Raw genomic sequence first — 21,994 nt, forward strand, 5'->3', positions numbered from 1 at the left:
TGGTTTATAGCCGTGTCTAACTTGTGACTTGAGAGTAAATAATTAGTAGTATTTTTTTTTTCTATTTAAAATTTTTAATGCATATAAGAAACAAGGATTTCAGAAAATATATCCAACTATTTCGTTCACACTGGTTCGTCAATTTAATAAAAGGAGTGGTCATTCACTTCCTAAACTAGCTTGATCATCACACAAAAACTGTAAGAGTCCACCTTGACAATTTTTTGCATCCTTGCATTTCAATTCTATATAATTAATAACAATAAAAAAAGAAAGGAGAGTTATTTAAAAATTCTCAGGATTTAATTACAAATTTTAAAACTTTCCTGAAAAACGCTGACATGGCATAAGTCTCTAATGTTACTGGACCAGGTATCGAGGATTCTAAAATTCTACAAATTGTAAGGCTTCCATTAAATTTCTTAGAGTAGTATTTATAGCTGCAAATACTTTGTCTTCAGTCCATGTGCAGCCCTGTCCTAGACTCGATTTGATGCCCCTCCCACTCCCAGAGTTTCCATTCTCTACACCCGTCACTATGATACTCCCATCTTAACATCCAATCCTTCACTCTAATCATCACTCTTTGCCAATTGCTACTTCCTAAGTTGAAAGTCCACCATGACTCTGAAGCAGCAAATACTCTTTTTGTGTCGGTTGCAGCGAGTCAATGACTAATGACCTTGTTACCGACGCAACTCTTTGATCATTTGAGACCCAAAAAATATGTTTTCCCTCTCTGTCCAAGAAAAAAATTATTATCTTCTTTTATTGTTTTAGTACTATTTTTACCGTAATTAGAAAGTTTCTAACATAATAAATTTATGATTTGCCTATTGCCTTGAAACTCATGCAACTTGTAAAAGTAAGCAAAACCAACATGTTATTTTCAATAACTTTATATTAAAACGGTGTCCTTGTTCTTTTTTATACAAGTATTTTAGTTATAAGAAAGTGTCCCTATCGAGATAGTAGGTTCTCAAAAGTTTTCTTGTTTCATCATTTTCAGTTCAAAACAAATGTTGTGCTACCGTCTCTTCATTACTTTCTTCTTCCGTTAACAATGCAGTATAATGAATACGTTTCCTTTGGTTGCTTGTCAAATTTAGCACATGCCTCATCTCCCATTTCATCCGTCATTGTCACATGTCTTCTGATGACAAGTATTTCTTTTGACACCATCTGAAATGCATCAAATTGTTGAAGAATAAGAACAAAACAGGTTCTTTAAGTTGGAACTGCAACCCTTCATTAAATATTTATATCTTGCTTTCAAGTTTGTACTCTTTTTGATGTTAATGATTTTCCACAACCGAATCTGTACTTAAAATGTTCCATTAGCCTTCAAACTTGGATAAACTTTTCTACTATTTTGTCCTTATTCTTCCATTATAAATTACTTTGTCTGAAACAAGCTCCACTATTTTCTCTGACCCCCAGCTCAAATTTTCTTACTATTTATCACAGACTCACTCACTGTACACATTCTGATTCTCGCTTGTTTGAAGCAAAAAAATGAATCTTATACAAAACCCCTCTTTAAGTTTGCTACTACACTTGTATTTCTTTCTGCTTTGTCTTCATTGCACAAGTTCTTATCCCACAGCCATGAACTGCACCGACACAAGTCGTGTTTGCACTTCTTTCTTGGCCTTTAAGCCTCATCAAAACCAAACCTTGGCTGTGATACAAAGCATGTTTGATGTGTTGCCCGGTGAGATCACCGTTGAAGGCAATGGCTGGGATTATATATTCATCAGGAAAAACTGTTCTTGTGCTGCTGGTATGAAGAAGTATGTGTCTAACACCACACTCACTGTGAAATCCAATGGAGGATTTGAGCATGATTTGGTGATGGAAGCCTATGACAGGCTTGCTCTCTTGCCCAACACCACGACGCGTTGGGCAAGAGAAGGCGGTATCATATCTCTGAGCTTGTTCTGTAGTTGCTCTAGTGGACTGTGGAACTATCTGATGAGCTATGTCATCAGAGATGGGGACAGTGTTGAATCACTAGCAAGCAGGTTTGGGGTTAGTATGGATAGCATTGAGACAGTGAATGGCATTGACAATCCTACTGTTGGTTCTCTCGTTTATATACCTTTGAATTCGGGTTAGCTTTTGCAATCCTCTTCAACACTTTTATTGTGGATCAGTCAAACTCATACTTTATCTCCATCAAAGTTTAAAACACATATTCAAGATCTCACTGGTTTGATCTTCATTCAACTGTCATAATGTATATGACTGCACTAAATCAATTTCCTTTTATTGTGAGGTGCCTGTGTGTTATGTTTGTGTGTGTGTTTGAAATGGACGTTTTGTTCTATTTAGTTTATTCATGCTTTAGTTCTATTAACACTAATGATTTATGACTTGGGAAATCGGGCTGCTTTTAGTAATTAATGTTCAACAGTTGGGATTTGGAAATAAGTGAGAGAATGCAATAGGCAATACCAGTCCTTTTTTAGCATTGAAGTTGAAAGACGTTCTATTGGTCACCTAAGCAAATGCACTCAGCTAAATTTTTGAGTCCTGACTCTGTATTGCAGTTCCTGGTGAGTCTTACCACTTGATGAATGATACTCCTCCAGCTCCAACCCCTTCGCCGTCTGTTAATAATTTTTCAGGTATGGATCAGCATATAGTGGAAGAAAAGGAGAAATCATTTTAATTTTCTTTCAGAAAGGAAAAATCAGTATGTACAAATTGGTTGAGGTTAAAGTTTTGTTTACAAGCATGTAGTATTATGATATCTTGTTCTTTTAGTTTATGCTTATTTATTTTCTACCAGTGCCATTGAGCTCTGAAACTCCAAAGGAAAAATAATTTAACCCAAAAAATGTGTAGAAAAATAATGATTAAAAAAGCATTTTTGGCAAAGTCTGCATTGATTTACTTTTTTATATATATAAAAAAATAGGACAATACTATTTATACAATGTCTATTACAGAGTCTTAGCCCACTTCTCTTTTAATTCATGAAACAAGACAAACCTAATTCCCAATGCACATTTGTTTTCTCTCTTTTTCCCCAAACAAGATTGTAGAGAAGGTGTAAAATATTTGGGAGTGAAAATTATTTCAGTTTGGTTTAAACTCAACGCATTGAGATGCTGAACTAGAAGTAATTTGTTTCTCTTTGATTTCACTTATTGAGTATGTATTAGTTTTTTCTACAGCTGACCAAGTCAACCAGAAGGCTCATGTACCCCATGAATGGATCATAGGAGGTTTAGGGGTTGGTCTTGCTCTGATAATATTAACCATTATTGTGTGTGTGGCCCTAAGATCACCCAATTGTTTGGTTGAAGCCGGAAATAATGCAAAAGATTCTTCAGGAAAGATCTCTAATAAGTTCTATGTTTTTGGAAATCCAAGTTTGTTTTGTGGATGTGTCAAACCTGTGGACCAGAAGCAAACTGATGGTGAATCCAGCAGTCACCAAATTACCGGTACCAAAACATCAAGTAATCACCCTACTTATTGGACTCTCGAGTACACATGTTATTTCGGCTTAAAGTAGTCATCTTTGCATGTATTGAGCAAGAATATATGCACTGTTCATACACGCAAGAATAAATATATTAAAAAGGAAAAAGAAAAGAGATATGCTGAATGTTACCACATTGTTGAATTTTTAATTTTTTTCAAATATTTTTGGCACCAATAATATGATTTGTAATTTAAAATTAGAAGACATGCATAACATACTTTATTTGTTATTGCAGCTCTAATACCTGACATGTTGGACATGGATAAGCCTGTAGTTTTTTCATATGAAGAAATTTTTTCTTCAACTGATGGTTTCTCTGATTCAAATCTACTTGGGCACAGAACATATGGCTCTGTTTACTATGGTCTCCTCGGTGACCAGGTTTGTGGCTGAATACTTTAATTCTGTTATAGAACAAGGCAAGTGTTTCACCAGAAGGAAATTATGAGACCAATATTATTCTCATATTGTTTTGGTATGTATTTAAATCTTCTAGGAAGTTGCTATTAAAAGAATGACATCTACTAAAACTAAAGAATTTATGTCAGAGGTAAAAGTTCTGTGCAAGGTTCATCATGCTAATCTGGTATGTCTTTGTTGTTCGAAATAAATTACATGCTTGGATTTCAGAATAAATTCCTTGCAGCATTTATAGAGTTTGAGTCCTATTTCTTATTAATTTTGTCAAGGTAGAATTGATCGGCTATGCGGTTAGCCATGATGAGTTTTTCCTTATTTATGAATTTGCTCAGAAAGGTTCACTCAGCAGCCATTTGCATGATCCTCAAAGTAAGGGTAAGATCACGTCAATTGCTACTTTACTGTATATCCTTTTATTTTTTAATATAGAGACACTTAGATAAAATTTATAGTGGAAGTAAGTACTGAGAAGTTTCCTACATTTTCGTATGTATATATGATTCAAGGCCTTTTCTTTTGTCTTGTTTATAGGTCATTCACCTCTTTCTTGGATCACAAGGGTCCAGATTGCACTTGATGCTGCTAGGGGCCTTGAATACATACACGAGCATACAAAAACTCGTTACGTCCATCAAGATATCAAGACAAGCAACATTTTACTTGATGCTTCCTTTAGAGCCAAGGTAATAACAAATTTAGACAACATTAAATTATTTCTAAATATTTTCCAGATTTGTTGATTGACAGATCTCTCCGACTATTTTTCCAGATATCAGATTTTGGGTTAGCAAAACTTGTAGGTAAAACAAATGAGGGAGAAACCGCAGCAACCAAAGTTGTAAATGCATATGGATATCTTGCTCCAGAGTATGTCTACTTGTACAAAATTATTCCTCTTATACGGAAGGAGGGGAAAAATGAATGATTTTTTTTAATAACATTTTGTAGATACTTGAGCAATGGCCTTGCAACGACCAAAAGTGATGTCTATGCATTTGGTGTTGTTCTTTTTGAGATTATATCAGGGAAGGAAGCCATTATTCAAACACAAGGCCCTGAAAAACGATCATTGGCATCTATTGTAAGTTCTGCTTATAAGACATGATTGTCCAAAAACGATCACTGGCATCTATTGAAATGTAATTAACTGATCATAGCCGTGAAGTAACTAATATACTAAATTTAATTATCAATAAAAGATATATACTAGATTTATTACAAGTAAACCTTAAATCAAATGCGATGAGAATTTAATAATTTCTTTGCTTTGACTTTAGATGTATTACACATTACACCTCTACATCTCTTGTTTCATTTATTATGGAATGTTCTTGAGACTTAATATTTGTTAAATTGCAGATGTTGGCAGTTCTTAGGAACTCACCTGATACCGTGAGCATGTCAAGCACGAGAAACCTCGTTGATCCTATTATGATGGATATGTATCCCCATGATTGTGTATATAAGGTAAGTTGATTTCTCCGTTTTCCACTGTAATGTTTTTGGTTGGGGTATTTTGTTTTTCACCCAAGAAGATTATCCAGCTCAGAACCTAATTAAGGAGATGTTAAATTTCTTTTTCATAAAGAAAACATACAACTCCATCAACATTTTGCATAACATTTTGCATAAAGTTTTACACTTTTGCTCCAATGACTCATTGTACTTGGCGTTTTGGTGTGTTTTTGTTCGCGCATAGATGGCCATGCTGGCAAAGCAATGTGTGGATCAGGATCCTGTATTACGCCCTGATATGAAACAAGTTGTGATTTCCCTCTCACAAACCCTGTTGTCTTCTGTTGAGTGGGAAGCCACTCTTGCTGGGAACAGCCAGGTATTCAGTGGCCTTGTTCAGGGAAGATAGTTTACACAACATCATCATTTTCGCCCACTACTCCATCATCTTTTTCCCGTCTCTTCTTTATATACCCCTCTCTTTTTTCAATAGATATATAATAAAATAGGAAGTTACACTTGTCATGTAAACGATGTGTCAATTGCATTTTATTTGAGAGAAAATTTTTGAAAATTAGAATATGTGGTGGTGGAATTGAAAAAGGATTTCGCTGCTCTCTGATTAGTACCGACATAATTTGTAATTTGGCATTAATGTAAGCACGTTTGTATCATCTGATTACTTTGATTAGTAGCCAGATATGGTAAGGCGTGATGCAATTTCCACATTTTTGTGGTTGCAACTTTGGATCCATGCCAGGACTTGCAGTCTTTTGATGCTGCCAAATGACATGGTGCTTTGTCTCGAGATAATTATAAAAGTTCAGATTTGACTTGCTCGTTTACTATTGTCGCCAAAAGAGAGAATGGATACATCACACATAGTTACATACAATACAAAAGATGGTCGTTAAAGTGAGCTAAATCTAATAAGACACATCTTTATTTCTTTTCACTTCTTGTTTCTAAATGATTAAATTAATAATTCATGGTTCTGCTATTACTGCTGAAGCAGTTCTTGTTTCTAATACGTTGGTATAATACAGACCTTAACTTAATTTAAGGTAGTTGAAACTGGTGAAACATTGGTACAAGGCTAAGGCTTACTTGACAAGGTGGATCAAAAGATCTTCTGGAATAAAGGACGGCCCAATTATCAATCAAGAGAACGTCCCCTTTTTGCCAAGGAATGGCAACAGATTCTTCCTCCAGAATGTGGAGACAATCATAGACAATGTGAGAGGGTAATGGTTGACCATACTTAAAATTTACATAAGTTACTTAAAATTGTTTCAATTCAGAATTAATTCTGAATTTTTTTCTAACATAAAATCAAATAACATAAATGAAAATATATTTAAAATTAATTATGAACTTAAAATTAATTTTCCAACCTGAAACCAAACATCACTTTATTTCATCAAAATTGGTTTTGAATTCAAAATTAATTTTAAGTTAAAATTTTTTTTGGATAGCTTTTACATTAAATAAAAAAATTTATACTAATTTTTACTCCTAATTTATTTTTATAATAAAAACATTCAAACAGAAATCCTATTACCTGAAAATTAATTTGTGAACGCTCGTCCAAATATAAAACTAATTATAGGTTGACACATCTAGTCAGGTGTTCAGTTCGGCCGTGACTTGTAAGATTTCACTGTAAAATGTTGAGATTGCCAGGGAGTGTTCCTTCTGCTAATCTAAACTATTTCCACTACCAAAAAAAAAAGAAGTGTATACATAAATAAATAATTAAATTAAAAAAAAAACCTTTGTTGAGCGAGGGTCTTGTGATTGGTCAAGAAGGTTGATTTCAAGCCACGGCCAATTGGAGAGTTAGGGTTGTCGTCTTCTCCTAAAACCCTGGTGTACAACAAACCATGCTTCTCTAGTCTCTCCACAAACTCAGGGTACTTCTCCTTCATCCTTTGATACACCACGCGGCTAAGAACAATGATTCAAGGAAAGCTTTTTGGGTTTTGACGGAGTCCCTGAGAGGAACCGAACTTGCAGTTGCAGGTGGAGGAGACACCACAGCGGGGAATGGAACTCCGTTCACAAGCTTCTGCCCGGGAACTTGGATTTCCACCAATGAACTTCCCATGTTTTCTCCCACAGTCACCCGCCACGGAGGAAAGGATAACTTTAGAGACGGAAACTCTGAATGCGACCAGTGTCATATGGGCTATCCTATGGCCCATTTAGCGCACTCACAACCCATGGGCTCATGCTAGGGCCCTTCTTCTATTTGCAACGGTTTTCTTAATACACCCCATTAATTATTTTCTGTTTTTATATATAAACAATATTTTTAACGAGTTTCATGCTATAAAAAATATTTCTATAAAATGATACTACTTATAAGTCTTTAATTTTAGTGCCTTTAAGGTGTTTGTCAATGTTGAAACAAACACGTCTACCAGTATTATTACTTGAACATGTGGTGAAAATTTATTAATAAAATCATCACTATGTATTATTAAACTACTTACACTATATAGTATATGGGGTTGCAGAGTTCTTGGCAGACTATGGGATGAAAACCAGAGATTTGGAACAAACGTGAAAGTCACCTCCTGACTTTTGTTTAGACTTTGGAGTTGCTTGTCACAACCTTTGTTAGCTTCTTAGTTCTCTTTGTTTTGTCTTTTAATTTCATATTCCAACAACTAAAAAAACACTAGCTAGACTATATTATTTTCACAGTGACCATTTATTAGTTTTGTAAGAATGGTACATATTATTTTAATTTTCTTTTATACTATTCTTCATTTTGTTCCCCCCTCTACTAGTCATGCTTGTTTCGGCTAATGCTAGAGAATGTATTTTTCGCCGTTTGATGGGAGCTTAATAATATTCTTCCCTTTGATAAAAAAATGATTTAGTTTTCTTTAATTTAATTATGTATTTTTTTTTATAAATTAAATACTTTTACATTTTTTTGGTGAATTAAATTTATTTTAATTAATTTTATATGTATTTAGTATAATTTTAGATCTATAAAAGTATAATTCTAGATATATTACTCAATTTATAATTTTTAATATTTTACTTAATTTGTTTAACAACTTATCTCTTTGTATTTATTATTTTTAAATTAATTTAAACATTTTTAAAAATAAATGTAAATATTTCAAAGGGATTGAAAGATTGATTAAGAAAATTGAAGTGATCGGATCATATGATTTTTTTTCTTTAAAATCGATCCAATCAAAGTACTATTTTTTATTTGCAACCACAGCCTAGATCCAACGGTTCTCCTTAGTTGTGCAGCCTGGAATGAGTCGTTATACTGTAGCGCGTAGTGAATCAGCTATCAAACATCCTTCTTAAACCCTACAATACATTCTCTCTCACTCTCACTGTATTGCTTTGTATTTGTGAATTCTAAAACCCTCAATTCTCTGCAATGGCGGAAACCACTCAATTGACTCGCCACATTGAGTCCTACGTCGACTCTTCTTCTCCCACTCATCAGGTTCATTCCCTTCTCCATACTTGTATTTCATTCATAATTGTTCTTCCTTCTCTTCTTCTATTTTAGCATGATTGCTTTTGTATTATAGGCTGCAAGTCTGAACGCAATTGCATCTCTCGTGAACACTGATGCCTTAACTCTAGAAGCACTGGTACCTTTCACTTCGCTTTCTCTCTTCGACATTTGCCTTTTCAAACAACGAAAATAAGACTAGAAATTTTCATGTATTCTTGCTTGCCTAATTTGTGTATTTGCTTGGTTTGTTTTGCTTCTCCTGTTTCTAAATCTAGATCAGAGAGTTGGAGATGTATTTGACCACAACAGATAACGTTGTACGGGCAAGAGGTGCGTTTTTTATTTTTTTAAAGCTAGCATAGCTCTCTCTATATATTATAGTCGCGGTCAAATCATGAGTGAGGGAAGTGAACCAATCTAAATTTGTGATGAATTAGATGTCAGTAGGAGGATGTTTTAGTTCCATCACACAAACAATGTTGCATGCGATTGAATTCTCTTTCTCTCCACCTTAAATTTTATGCTGCTGAAATTTTGTACATATTAACACGCACACACACACACACACATATTGTGTTCTCTTGCGGGCACACAGACATGCTCTCTACACATGCATTTGAATGCATAGATGTATGTAATTTAAATTGTATTTCTTTAAAGGACTGTGAATTATTTTATTATCGAATGCCTCTTGGAAAATCTTCAGGAATTCTTCTTCTAGCAGAGGTGATGACTCATATTGAATCAAAACCTCTTAACAGTGCAACTATACATAGTTTGGTTGGATTCTTCAAGGACAGACTGGTCAGTATGAATATTTCTTTTACTACATCACTTTTTTAAAGTTTATGGTCTGAGAATTTCCTAAATTTTTGTTCTAGTTAGTATCTGTCAGTGGTTTTCTTATTCCCGCTGTTTATTGCTGCAATTTCTTTTCCATTCATATTTTCATATCTTGAGGATAGCACCATCTTGATTGGATTGAGCTGATTTCTTGGTGGAGATTGAGAGATTTGATGGTTTGTTTAGAAGCTTTAAATTATTAAAACTCTTCCTCACAGATAACATCCTGAGACTGTATGTATTTGTATAATTGTATCCTTCATTAAAAGTTGAAAAAATTCAGAATTTGTGATGCATTTCATCAAGCCTGATAGTTTTCTTAATTGCCTCAAGTTTTGTTTTGGCTTTTTTTTATTTTATGAAATTCTTGTGCTTCTTGAGCCTTGAGCATTGCTGATTGAACAGGATCCTTTTGCGATTTTAACTTTACATAACTGTTGTGATTGGTGATCTATGATCTCTTTAACCATATCTAATTTTATCATGATGTTTTCTAATAGCATAAACAATATAATATTATTTATAATCAGGCAGATTGGAGAGCAGTGCGAGGTGCACTTGTGGGTTGCTTGGCACTGATAAGGAGAAAAAGTGTTGTGGGTATGGTAACTGATAGTGATGCCACAACCATTGCTCAGTCTTTTTTACAGTACATGCAAGTTCAATCTTTAGGACAGCATTATGACAGGAAGGTAAATTATTTTTATGGCCAGAAAGCCAATAAATTTAAAGCTTTTGCTGTACAAAGTAGAATTTTCCAAAACCAGAAACAACATTAAATTTTGATCATGAGAAAGAGAATTTCAGAAAAGTAGCCTGTTAAGAATTAAAATTACCACTTGGATCTATTATATTATATATTGGCTTTAATTTTTTTAACAATTAATCTGACTCAGAGTTTTTGTTCTGATTATGTTAAATATTTTTGTACAGAGTTCTTCTGTAATTCTCCCCATTTTTTAAAGCATGCTAATCATCTCTCACCTTTACTTTGTTTGTTTCAATACTGAAGCTGTGCTTTGAACTGCTTGATTGCCTGCTAGAACGCTACTTTGATGCAGTTACTACACTGGTAATCCTGGCTTCCCTAAACTTCTATATAAGAATGAATAAAACTAAAAGAAAATGCAACTCCTGAATATTTCTTATTCTGTTTGATGATATTTAATGTTATTTCTCAGCTTCAAATGTATGTTAAGACTTTAGATTTATGTTTTGTTTGTTGCAACCAGTCTCCTTTCCTTCTGCCACCACTTCCCTGTATATAAACATATAACCAGTGAGTTTCTCAGGCATAGCTTTAGCTGAAGACAGCATAGCTGTGAAGCAAATATAAGTTGGACAAGTCTATACAACATGTTGATTAATGTTGTGGTGACTGGTGTCTCATATTTTATCTCCATGGATACATAATTACACATCATATGAATTGTGTATGCTGAGTAGATCTTTAATCTTCTTTTGTTATACAATAACTGTTTCAGTGCAATCCCATTTTGTTATACAATAACTTTTTTCATGATTGAATATAAAGTCATATGTTTGAAAAATGTGAATTCTTCTAATGTTAATTAAATTTTATGAGCGTGTTTGGATTAGCTTATTTTGGAAAAACAATTGTTTCTTTTAATATCTTGAGAGAACTGCAAAAAATATTTACAGAAGCATTTAGCTCTCAAATGTGGCTGCAGTATTTGAAAATAGCAGTGTATCTTTCTTTTTTTGCATAAATTGAGGTGTACATATTGCAATTTACTCAATTTTTTTTTATACCAATAAATATTATTGGCGGTATAAAATGATGAAGTACAAGAGCAGAGAATAAGATATCCAACTAATATAATAAACTAAAATATGATGGCCAAGATCTGACTTTTATCTCTATAATAACTCATTTTTTTGACTCTCTTGCAGGGGGAGGACCTTATTTATGGAATTTGTGAAGCCATAGATGCAGAAAAGGATCCAGATTGTTTAAAGCTTGCTTTTCATATTGTTGAGTCTTTGGCACAATTAAATCCAGATTCATCTGGTCTACTTGCAAGCTTTGCTAAAGATGTTTTTGATATTTTAGAACCTTACTTTCCCATTCACTTTACACGTGTAAGCTTAATCTTTCACACATATTTCTCTGTTGAACATCTTTTGTTTATACATACTGATTGCTAATTTTCTGTACAGCACTTAAGCATGTGTGTTTGAGACACTAAGAATTTGGTTGGTATGAGTGCATGTAGACCTGTTTCCCACCTATTTAGCTGTCATATTATATTGATGTTGAAAGACTGACAAGATGGGCATGTTCTGTGTAAATATCCTGTTAGAAATGGACTGGCCTGACTCATTCTCAAAAGCTAGCCCAATGAGGGAGAATTGCCCAGGTCTCATGAGTCATGAGTATTCTGGCCATATCCCTAGTCAATGTGAGACAGCTTAACACCCCTCTAATGTTTAAGACCGAACTTCTAAAGCATGAAGTTTTTAGGACTGGATATCTATGGGTGGTCCAATATTAAAACTGGATAGGCTTTGATACAATATTAGAAATGGACTTAGCTCAACTCACTCTCAAAGGCTAGCTTAAGGGGGAAGGGTTGCCCAAGTCTTATAAGGAATTTTTTGGGTGGATTGTCGAACATCTTAATATATCTATTCTCACTTTGTGTTATTTATTTGTAATCTTTGTTCCTTTCCCAGCCAAGTAGTGGAGATACTCATGTGCAAAGAGACCTGTCAACATCTCTGATGGTATGTGGTGATTTACTTTTATTGGTTACATTTTCTTACAATTAGTCATTTACTCTTTGTTTTGAACCTCTGGAATTTTTAAATTTGTTCATATTTCATTCTCCCCTCCCTCTCATTTTTTAATTAAAAAAAATATCCAAAATGTCTGGATTTTATACCAAGATTTGAGGATTATAAAATTGAAGGTTAGAGTAAAACAGGTTTATGGTTTTCTTTGCTTGTGCTTTCTTTTTGAAGATAGATAGCAATTTTGCAAAAAAAAAACCTGACAAGGCTCTGCAGATAACCATCTGAAATTTCAGGGGTTCAAGTTAAATGCTTGTGTTCATTTATTTTATTTTTTGGAGGAAAATATCCCTAATTAAGAGACTTATCAATGATTATCAAAGTCCACATACAGTTATGTTGCTTTCTTAAAGGACTGATTTTTACATCTAGATCATTAGATTTCCATTCCTTCCTTCTCTTTTAAATTGATTTTCCATGGGGGAGAACCAAACAAATCCTTAATGTATTGGGTAGCATACAAATGCTTTGTGTATCAAGTATCAACTGAAATTGGAAATTCCCAGTACCACTAATATCCATTATTCAAGCCAATGTTTTATGTTTAGCTTTTCCCTCTATAGAAGTTACATATTTCATACTGTGCAATCTGGGAAATTTCAGAAATCAGTAACCATGGAATTTTCCTTACTTGAAAACTATATTTATTGTTTAAGGCATATAACAACTTATACCTTTCAACTGTTTTTAATGCTCTGAATTGCTGCATGCACTTATTAGTGGTGTTATACATTAGATTGTGGGGTGAGATATATTAGATGGGGTTTGCTTTAATGTTCTGTCCAATAATCAGAGAGAAATGCTGGTGGAACCTTTTAAAGAGGAGGAGATTTATAGAGCTGTATGGTCTTGCGGGAGTGACAAAAGTCCAGGGCCTGATGGTTTCAATTTCAGGTTCCTAAAGCATTTTTGGAATGATTTGAAGCCTGAATTCCTAAGGTTTTTCTCGGAATTCTATGCAAATGCAGTTTTCCCTAAGGGCCTTAATTCATCCTTCATTGCCCTTATCCCTAAGATCAAGGATCCTCATCTTATTAGTGATTTCAGACCTATATCCCTTATTGGTTGTGTTTACAAAATTGTTGCTAAAGTCCTATCAAATAGGCTAAGCAAGGTCATGAATCATCTAATAGATGAAAGGCAACTAGCATTTGTAAAGGGCAGCCAATTACTTCAAGGGGTTTTGATTGCCAATGAGGTTGTAGAGGAGGCTAAGAGATCTAAGAAGCCTTGCCTGGTTTTTAAAGTGGATTTCGAAAAAGCATACGACTCGGTGTCTTGGCAATTCCTCTTCTACATGATGAGAAGAATGGGGTTTCATGAGAGGTGGCTTGGGTGGGTAAAGGGCTGCCTTACAACAGCATCCATTTCTGTTTTAGTAAATGGAAGCCCATCAGAAGAATTTAAACCCCAAAGAGGCTTGAGACAAGGAGATCCTTTGGCTCCTTTTTTGTTTGACCTGGTTGCTGAAGGTTTGACAGGTTTGATGAGGGAAGCTGTGTCTAAAAATTGCTACAACAGCTTCATGGTAGGCAAGAATAGAGTTCCAGTCAACATCCTTCAATTTGCTGATGATACTATCTTCTTTGGGGAACCATCCATGGACAATGTCACAGCTATTAAAGCTATTCTTAGAAGCTTTGAGTTGGTATCTGGTCTTAGAATTAATTTTGCTAAGAGCCAATTCGGTGTGATAGGCAAATCTGAGGATTGGAGAAGTCGTGCTGCTGATTACTTGCACTGTAGCCCTCTGCAGTTTCCTTTCCTGTACCTAGGGATGCCTATAGGTGTTAATCCTAGGAGGACGGTGGTGTGGGAGCCTATAATCAGAAAATTTGAAGCCAAATTGAACAAGTGGAATCACAGAAACATTTCTATGGCTGGTAGAACTACTTTAATCAATGCTGTCTTGACAGCTTTGCCCTTATTTTATATGTCTTTTTTCAGAATCCCCTCAGCAGTCATCAAGAGACTCACTGCTATCCAAAGACGGTTTCTTTGGGGTGGCAATTCAGAAGGGAAAAAGATAGCTTGGATCTCTTGGCAGCAAGTGTGTGCTCCTAAAGAAAAGGGAGGGCTGGGAATTAAAGATATCAAGGTGTTTAATAGAGCTCTCCTCATCAAGTGGAAATGGTTGTTGTTCCAGCAACCGGATCATCTTTGGAGCAGAATTCTCTCCTCTTGGTGGTCTGATTTAAGATCAATTGTTCAGCACAGTAGTATGACCGCTGTCAACAAGCAATTTCTTTGGAAATTGGGTGGTGGGGATCAAATTTTATTTTGGGAAGACTCTTGGGTGGGTGATGGCTCTGTTCTTAGAGAAAAATACCCAGATTTATATCAGGTATCTTCTCAAAAATTCCAGACAGTGGCAAGCATGGGGATTTTTGGAGAAAATGGCTGGGAGTGGAATTTTTCTTGGAGAAGGCACCTCTTTGATAGTGAATTGGGGGAAGCAACAGCTTTTATAGACCAGACCTCAGCTCTAAGTCCTGTAGCAGACTTGAAGGATGATTGGGTGTGGGGAGCTCAACCAACGGGAATCTTCTCTACAAATTCTGCTTACAACTGTCTCAGATCTGAGCAGCCTCTCCATCAGCCAAACAGTGGCTTTAGACAGCTTTATCCTTTGCATGGAGATTACTCTGGGATAGGCTTCCTTCTAAGGATAATTTAATTAGTAGGCAAATTGTCCTCCAAAACGTCCTTTGCCCTTTTTGTCAAAGCCAAGTGGAATCTGCTTCCCACCTTTTCTTCACTTGTTATAAAGTTATGCCATTATGGTGGGAATTCAACTCATGGGTGAAGGAAGATAGAGTTTTGCACAGCAAGCCTATGGACAACTTTCTTCAGCATTGTTCTTTGGCTGGATCGCGGAATTCTAACAGAAGGAGGAAGATTTGGTGGATTGCAGCTACCAGATCCATTTGGAGCCTTAGAAATGACATGGTTTTTAACAACCAGTCCTTTGACATATCTAAATTGATGGACAGAACTATTTATCTCACTTGGTCTTGGTTGAGGGGATGGGAAAAGGACTTTACTGTTCCTTTTCACCAATGGTCCTCTTGTATGTCTTTGCCTTTCATTTAATGTGTCTTTTGTAGGGATGGGTTTTGTTGTTGTTTGGTGGATGTTGGTTATTTTTCTGTGTTTTAAGGGATGTTTCTCCTTGTACTTTCTGTAGTACCTCTGGTACTATGCTTTTCATTATAATATAATATTATCTTTGGCCGTTCAAAAAAAAAAGATAGCTATGCTTGGTCAAATAACTTTAGTTTTTATTATTGTCCTAGTGTATCCTTTGAATTCATATTCTGTTTCCTTTTTACCTAATAAAATAAATGAAATACAAAATTACACAAACATATACACATAAGGATGCAATTCAGGCTTACCGTTGTCCTTAAACAATGGAGCATCTCTGATATTTCTCAGATGCAATTGAAATCTGTTACATTATTGTATATTTTGCATATAAAAACTGGTGAATATATGTTACTTCAGCCGCATTTTATAATATAAGCTAACTATTTTACTTTTCTGCAGTCTGCATTCTCTTCTACACCTCTCTTTGAGCCGTTTGTCATTCCTCTGCTTCTTGAGAAACTTTCTTCTTCACTGCATTCAGCAAAGGTTGGTATTAATAGATTATTATTATATCTTTGATGCTAAATATGTGTGTAATCACCTTTATTTTTTAACTTAATCATTCATATTTTTCTGTTTTTTGGTTTTCTATGCATTCAGATTGATTCCTTAAAATATCTTAGAGTGTGCTCTTCCAAGTATGGGGCAGGGAGAATTGCAAAATATGCCGGGGCTATTTGGTCTTCATTAAAAGACACCCTATCTACTTATTTGGGGGAGCCGGATTTTTCTTTTACTATAGCACCTGTAGATGGTATTGGCTTCCCAGAGAATGAATTTGTACTAGAAGCTCTGTCCCTCCTTCAGCAGCTTATTGTGCAAAATAGTAGTTTGTTAGTTAGCTTGATAATTGATGATGAGGATGTCAACTCTATTTTCAGCACCATTGCCTCTTATGAGACTTATGATGCTATTCCTGTGCAAGAAAAGAAGAAACTACATGCTATTGGTCGTATTCTGAATATTACTGCCAAGACTACCATTTCTTCTTGTAATGCTGTGTTTGAAAGTCTTTTCTCCAGACTGATGGATAATTTGGGATTTTCTGTTAGGTTTCCAAACAGTGATATTCCCCCCTCTCAGAGAGTCAAGTTCGGATTCCTTTATGTCTGCATTGAACTACTTGCAGGGTGCAGGGAATTAATTGTTGGGTCTGATGAACCAGCTCTGCAATATGTTTTTGAGCATGAGACATGTTGCACTATGCTTCATCGTTTTTCAACCCCATTATTTAATGCCTTTGGTTCAGTCTTGGCAGTAAGTGCTGACAGATGTCCTCTTGATCCAGATACATACATTGGAGGTGCATGCTCTTAATATTTGAGTATAACATTTTTTAAATACTTAGCTTTATTTTCCTGAATTTTAATCATATTTGTTCCATGGTACTCCTCCTAAGCAACTATCTATCAGAATGTATCTTGAACATTATGTATTTATGGGTTGAATGTGTTTGGTCCCTATAAAATTAATGAATTTTGGTTTTAGTCTCTAAACATTTTTTCTGTTTTTCATCCCTCTAAAATTTGAAATGATTATTTTTTAGTCCTTGTATTTTTTTTTCCTGAGCCCACTTATTTGAATCATGATCTTGTGAGCTTATTATTATATCTTCACATTACTGATTTCTTTTTGGTTCTTGGTACTGATTTGCAGTGAAGGGTTTGCAGATACTTGCCATGTTTGGTTCAGATGTTTTTCCAATACAAAAATCAGTATTTGAGAATATTTTGAAGAAATTCATGTCAATTATCGTAGAGGATTTCAACAAAACAATATTATGGGAAGCAGCATTGAAAGCATTATATCAAGTCGGCTCATTTGTTCAGAAGTTTCATGAGTCTGAAAAAGCTATGAGCTACAGGAATTTAGTCGTAGAAAAAATTGTGGAAATTCTGTCTCTTGACGATATTACTCTGCCATTTTCACTTGAATTGGAAGCATTATCAAATATAGGCATGACTGGAATGAAAAATATGCTAACCATTCTTCAAGGGTTGGGAAGAGCAGTATTTTCCAATCTATCCAAGGTTCATGTATGTATATAACTCCAATCCTCTATTTGCTTCTTTCAAGGCATTATAAAATGTTATTGCCCTATATGCTACCTCCTCAGGTTTATTTCGTCATTGACTATTTAAACATTTTTTCTTACCTTTTATCCTTGTAATATATTGGGTTTACTTTTTTGGATGTGATTGCAACTTTCTGGCATTTTTTCAACTAGGTCCATAGAAATTTAAGGTCTTCTGATATTGCTGTTCAGCTTTTGGAATGCTATTCTTGCCAGTTGCTCCCATGGTATTCAGCTCTTCAGGACTTATATTCACTTTGCTCATGCTGTGACTATTTGAATTGTCTTCATTAAAATATGAAAATACCTGATATATTGTATTAGAAATGAGGAAGGACAGCCTGAATCTGATACTTTGAATTGAATCTATGTAGGATCCATGAAAATGGAGGTTCGGAGGACTTTGTGATGCAATTTGTGGTGGACATTTGGAGTCAAGCAGGAAATTGCATGGATTTCAGTACCCTGTTCGAGGAAAAGGTTTATATAGCTGTGACCCACCTGTATACCTTAATTATTTTGAGTATAGTTAAAATCCTGTACTTTTTATTATATACATGCAACTAAATAGACAATCCAAGTAGTGATGGTGATTTTTTTCTGTTTGTATTTCAGGGTCTTCTTGACGCAATAATGAAAGCAATGAAACTTTCTGTAGGGAGTTGTGCTGTGGAGAGCCAAAACCTTATAATTCAAAAAGCTTACTGTGTACTATCATCACATACTAACTTTCAGCAGCTTAAAGAAGTGGAAAGATTACCTCTAACTCCTGGAAATTACAACATTTCCCTTAGAGATGAAGGATTAATTTCATTATTTGCGTCAGTAGTTATTGCAGTTTTCCCTAAAACATACATTCCAAATAAAAGAGTACTTATGCATCTATTTATAATAACCCTCCTCAGAGGTGGTGTTGTTCCAGTTGCACAGGCCTTGGGTTCCATACTTAACAAATTAGTTTCAACATCCAACAGTGCAGAGAACTCTAGTGATCTTACCTTGGAAGAAGCTCTGGATGTTATATTCAATACAAAAATATCATTTTCTAGTACTGATAATGGAAGAAGTAATGGGAATGAAATGGTTCTTACTGATATATGCTTGGGCATCGCAAATGATAGAATGCTTCAAATCAATGCCATTTGTGGGCTCTCATGGATAGGAAAAGGTTTACTTTTAAGTGGTCATGAAAAGATTAAAGACATCATTATGATTTTTTTGGAGTGCTTAATATCAGGCACAAAAAGTGCCTCGCCTTTGATCAAAGATTCACTTGAAAATACTGAAGAGCATATTCAAGATCTTTTAGTGATGAAATGTGCTGCTGATGCTTTTCATGTTCTTATGAGTGATTCAGAAGTTTGTTTGAACAGAAAATTTCATGCCATGATACGACCTCTATATAAGCAGCGATTTTCCTCTTCTGTGATGCCTATCTTGCAGCAGATTATTACAAAATCTCACTCCTCATTGTCCAGGTAGATGTATTGTTCTTTCTCTCACACACAATCACACTCATAAGGAAAACTGTATTTCCTCCCAGTGACATTTGTTAGTAGCTTATTTTTATTATTTTGATGCCTTGTTGACTAAATTGTGTTCAAGGTCCCCCATATGCATTCAAAAGCTACAGTATTGCGGAATTTCCAATGAGCTGTTTTGACTGGGAATTTTGTTTTATACCATTTCCCTTCCCTCTACAAATGTCTAAACTGCTGTTTTATACAATCTCAGATCTTTTTTGTATCGAGCTTTTGCACATATCCTGTCTGATACTCCAATGGTTGCTATACTGAGTGAAGCTAAAAAGGTTAGTTTGAGAAATTTTAACTTCTCAGTAATTACATGTGTTATACTTGTCAGATTCCAGTTATTTAATTTTCTATCAAAACATTGTGTTGGATTTTCTTGATCAACTACTTTTACGACACTAAGTTCCTTAGAAAATTTTGCAGCTTATACCAGTTCTACTGGATTGCTTGTCCATGTTGACAGAAGATATCCAAGATAAAGATATGTTATATGGTCTGCTGCTAGTCTTATCTGGGATATTGACTGAGAAAAATGGTAATTATCATGCTTATAGTATTATTTAATGTTATATGGTTTCTTTTTATGATTCCTTTGTGGGAAAGAAATTGGGTCGTTATAAGGATTACTTGTGAGTGGATATTTTCACAATCACCTTGATCATCAGTCATTATATACCTGATGCTAGATTCTGGTGTAATATCTGGGACTTGCACTTGTCTTTCTATAGCTTCTTGTTTTCACAAAGAAAGCATTGTCATGCTATTCACAATTGTGTTGGGGATGGAGGTGGTGGTGATAATGTAATTTTTGGCAAGAATAATGAGTGACCTATAAATATGCTGTCTTATGTAAACTATGTTCATGCATGCAGGACAAGAAGCTGCCATTGAGAATGCACACATTATCATCAATTGTCTGATTAAGCTTGTGGATTACCCTCATAAGATGGTATGAGGATTTCCCTGTACAAGTTATTTACTGCTGAAATTTGATGATTCAATTTGTCTTATGAAGTAACTTTATTGCCTGTTAGACTTGCCAGTTTTGTTTTTTCTTTTTATTGGACTAGGGGGTGGGGTATTGGGGATGGCAAGTTTTGAACCCCTGCCCATTTAGTTTGCTGTCCCGCTAGCTAGCACTTGAACTACAAGGATAACATGACAGTTTAAATAGTCTAGACATGTTTGCAGTTTTGGGCTACATTAGGACCTGCAGGAGGGGCCTGAACTCCTGCCACCTATTTGTTGTTGGGTTTTGGTCCTAGTCCAAAGACATGGTGCAACAGTAAAACTTACATTACTTATACTAGTTTTTTAGTTAGTTATTACTTAGCAAAGGTTATGATCAACATTGCCGGCCAAAACCTTTAGACCCCTTCCACCACTTTGCTTCCATCCTATTGTCTTAGACCAATCAAATTCCAAAATAATGTTAATGGTTGATTTCCCCTGATCACCTCCTTTTGCAGCTTGTTCGAGAGACAGCTATTCAATGTCTTGTTGCCTTGTCCGAGTTGCCCCACGCACGTATCTATCCTATGAGGACACAGGTTTGTCATGCTTTTAGCTTGAAAGGATGAATATTATTAGCTTTTGATAAATATTCTTATTGATCTTCCTATCATGACTTGAATAGAATGCTATTTTACTTGATTCACATTCTAAGTTGTGTTCAATGTTTGAATCAACTAGTTCATAGATATTGTGTGTGGCGTTGATCTCTTTTTCTATATTTTCATTTTTTTTGGAACCTGGGTGTTAAATGTCTTTTCGTTACTATTTCATATTTGATCATATTAGGTTCTACGAGCAATATCAAAGTGTCTTGACGATTCAAAGAGAGCTGTTCGCCATGAAGCTGTCAAATGTCGGCAAACATGGTTAGTACCTAACTTTTTTTTTTTAAATATGGTGGGTTGCCTAACAAGTTTATATGGTCCAATAACTTTCATACTTGCTTATTTTTACTTGTTTTTCATCGACCTTTTTATAGGGCATCAACGTAATCTAGGAGTCTCCATTTCTGAAGTTCAAAACCAACTTTCCAAGCTACTGGAAATGCTTTTGAACTTTTTTTTTCTAATTAACAGTGATTCTTTCACCGAAAGGAAAATCTGAATTTTTGAAATGTTGTAAAATAACTTGTAAATATTAAGGTTTATCAATCTTATTGTCTACTCTTATTGTTGCATTAATGAGAGTTTGATTTTGAATTCACTCACTGATTGGAATTTTTATACTCAATGCTCTGTGGTGCATGGTGTGATTTTTATAGGCAAATTTTACAATAAAATTTACCAGTATAATTTTGGTGCCTTCGGATTTTAATTATAATAGTTGGTTCTCCTAATCTTGTAAATTGGTGATTTTGGTCCTCTTGATCATTGTTAATAAATAATTCTGATTAATTAGGTTATTAAGTTAATTATAAATTAATCAAAATTATTAATTATTAAAAAATTGAATAAACAATTATTAATCCAAATTATCCATAACATTGTTTCTCCTTTTCTCTAAAAACATCTCTTTTACTTTCACCATCACATGTGAACTTCACCGGTAGTAACATGGTTAATAATTTTTTATTAAAGTTTATAATAATTTTTAATTTTTAATTTATTTAATATCTTTAATAATCATAATTATTAGTTAATAATTTATTAAGAAAATTAAAATTATAAATTTATAAAATTAGGAAAAGTAGATGTTAAAAT

The 21,994-nt window shown here is 34.6% G+C and overlaps 2 protein-coding genes and 1 long non-coding RNA gene across 4 annotated transcripts; 2 read left to right on the forward strand and 1 right to left on the reverse strand.

The window, feature by feature from the left end:
- Nucleotides 1-956: 956 nt before the first annotated feature.
- Nucleotides 957-7,143, forward strand: LOC100781752 (lysM domain receptor-like kinase 3). The gene is made up of 11 exons (XM_006595060.3): nt 957-2,113; nt 2,553-2,630; nt 3,183-3,470; nt 3,732-3,877; nt 3,993-4,082; nt 4,186-4,291; nt 4,448-4,599; nt 4,686-4,783; nt 4,865-4,997; nt 5,276-5,383; nt 5,616-7,143. Exons 1-11 carry the CDS (start codon nt 1,516-1,518, stop codon nt 5,778-5,780), a joined length of 1,962 nt encoding a protein of 653 aa, XP_006595123.1. The 5' UTR covers nt 957-1,515; the 3' UTR covers nt 5,781-7,143.
- LOC112998737 (uncharacterized) lies at nt 6,906-7,533 on the reverse strand. The gene is made up of 2 exons (XR_003263778.2): nt 7,145-7,533; nt 6,906-7,031 (listed from the first exon to the last, which is right to left on the reverse strand). It is a non-coding gene; the product is annotated as an uncharacterized lncRNA (long non-coding RNA).
- A 1,118-nt stretch (nt 7,534-8,651) lies between these two features.
- On the forward strand, nt 8,652-21,497 carry LOC100782823 (MMS19 nucleotide excision repair protein homolog). Of its 2 annotated transcripts, XM_006595061.4 has the most exons (20): nt 8,652-8,852; nt 8,941-9,003; nt 9,143-9,197; nt 9,574-9,671; nt 10,241-10,402; nt 10,723-10,782; nt 11,625-11,813; nt 12,408-12,458; nt 16,074-16,160; nt 16,275-16,977; nt 17,331-17,710; nt 17,902-17,975; nt 18,123-18,228; nt 18,364-19,226; nt 19,483-19,558; nt 19,704-19,815; nt 20,153-20,229; nt 20,750-20,830; nt 21,081-21,160; nt 21,274-21,497. In XM_006595061.4, the coding sequence occupies exons 1-20, from the start codon at nt 8,784-8,786 to the stop codon at nt 21,284-21,286; spliced, it is 3,399 nt and encodes a 1,132-aa protein (XP_006595124.1). In that variant the 5' UTR covers nt 8,652-8,783; the 3' UTR covers nt 21,287-21,497. The 2 variants fall into 2 exon arrangements, with proteins under 2 accessions (XP_006595124.1, XP_006595125.1); XM_006595062.3 differs by lacking the exons at nt 8,652-8,852; nt 8,941-9,003 and having other exon boundaries at nt 9,154-9,197; nt 10,245-10,402.
- Nucleotides 21,498-21,994: the final 497 nt, after the last annotated feature.

Source organism: Glycine max, chromosome 13, assembly GCF_000004515.6.
Source record: "Glycine max cultivar Williams 82 chromosome 13, Glycine_max_v4.0, whole genome shotgun sequence".
NCBI lineage: Eukaryota > Viridiplantae > Streptophyta > Magnoliopsida > Fabales > Fabaceae > Glycine > Glycine max.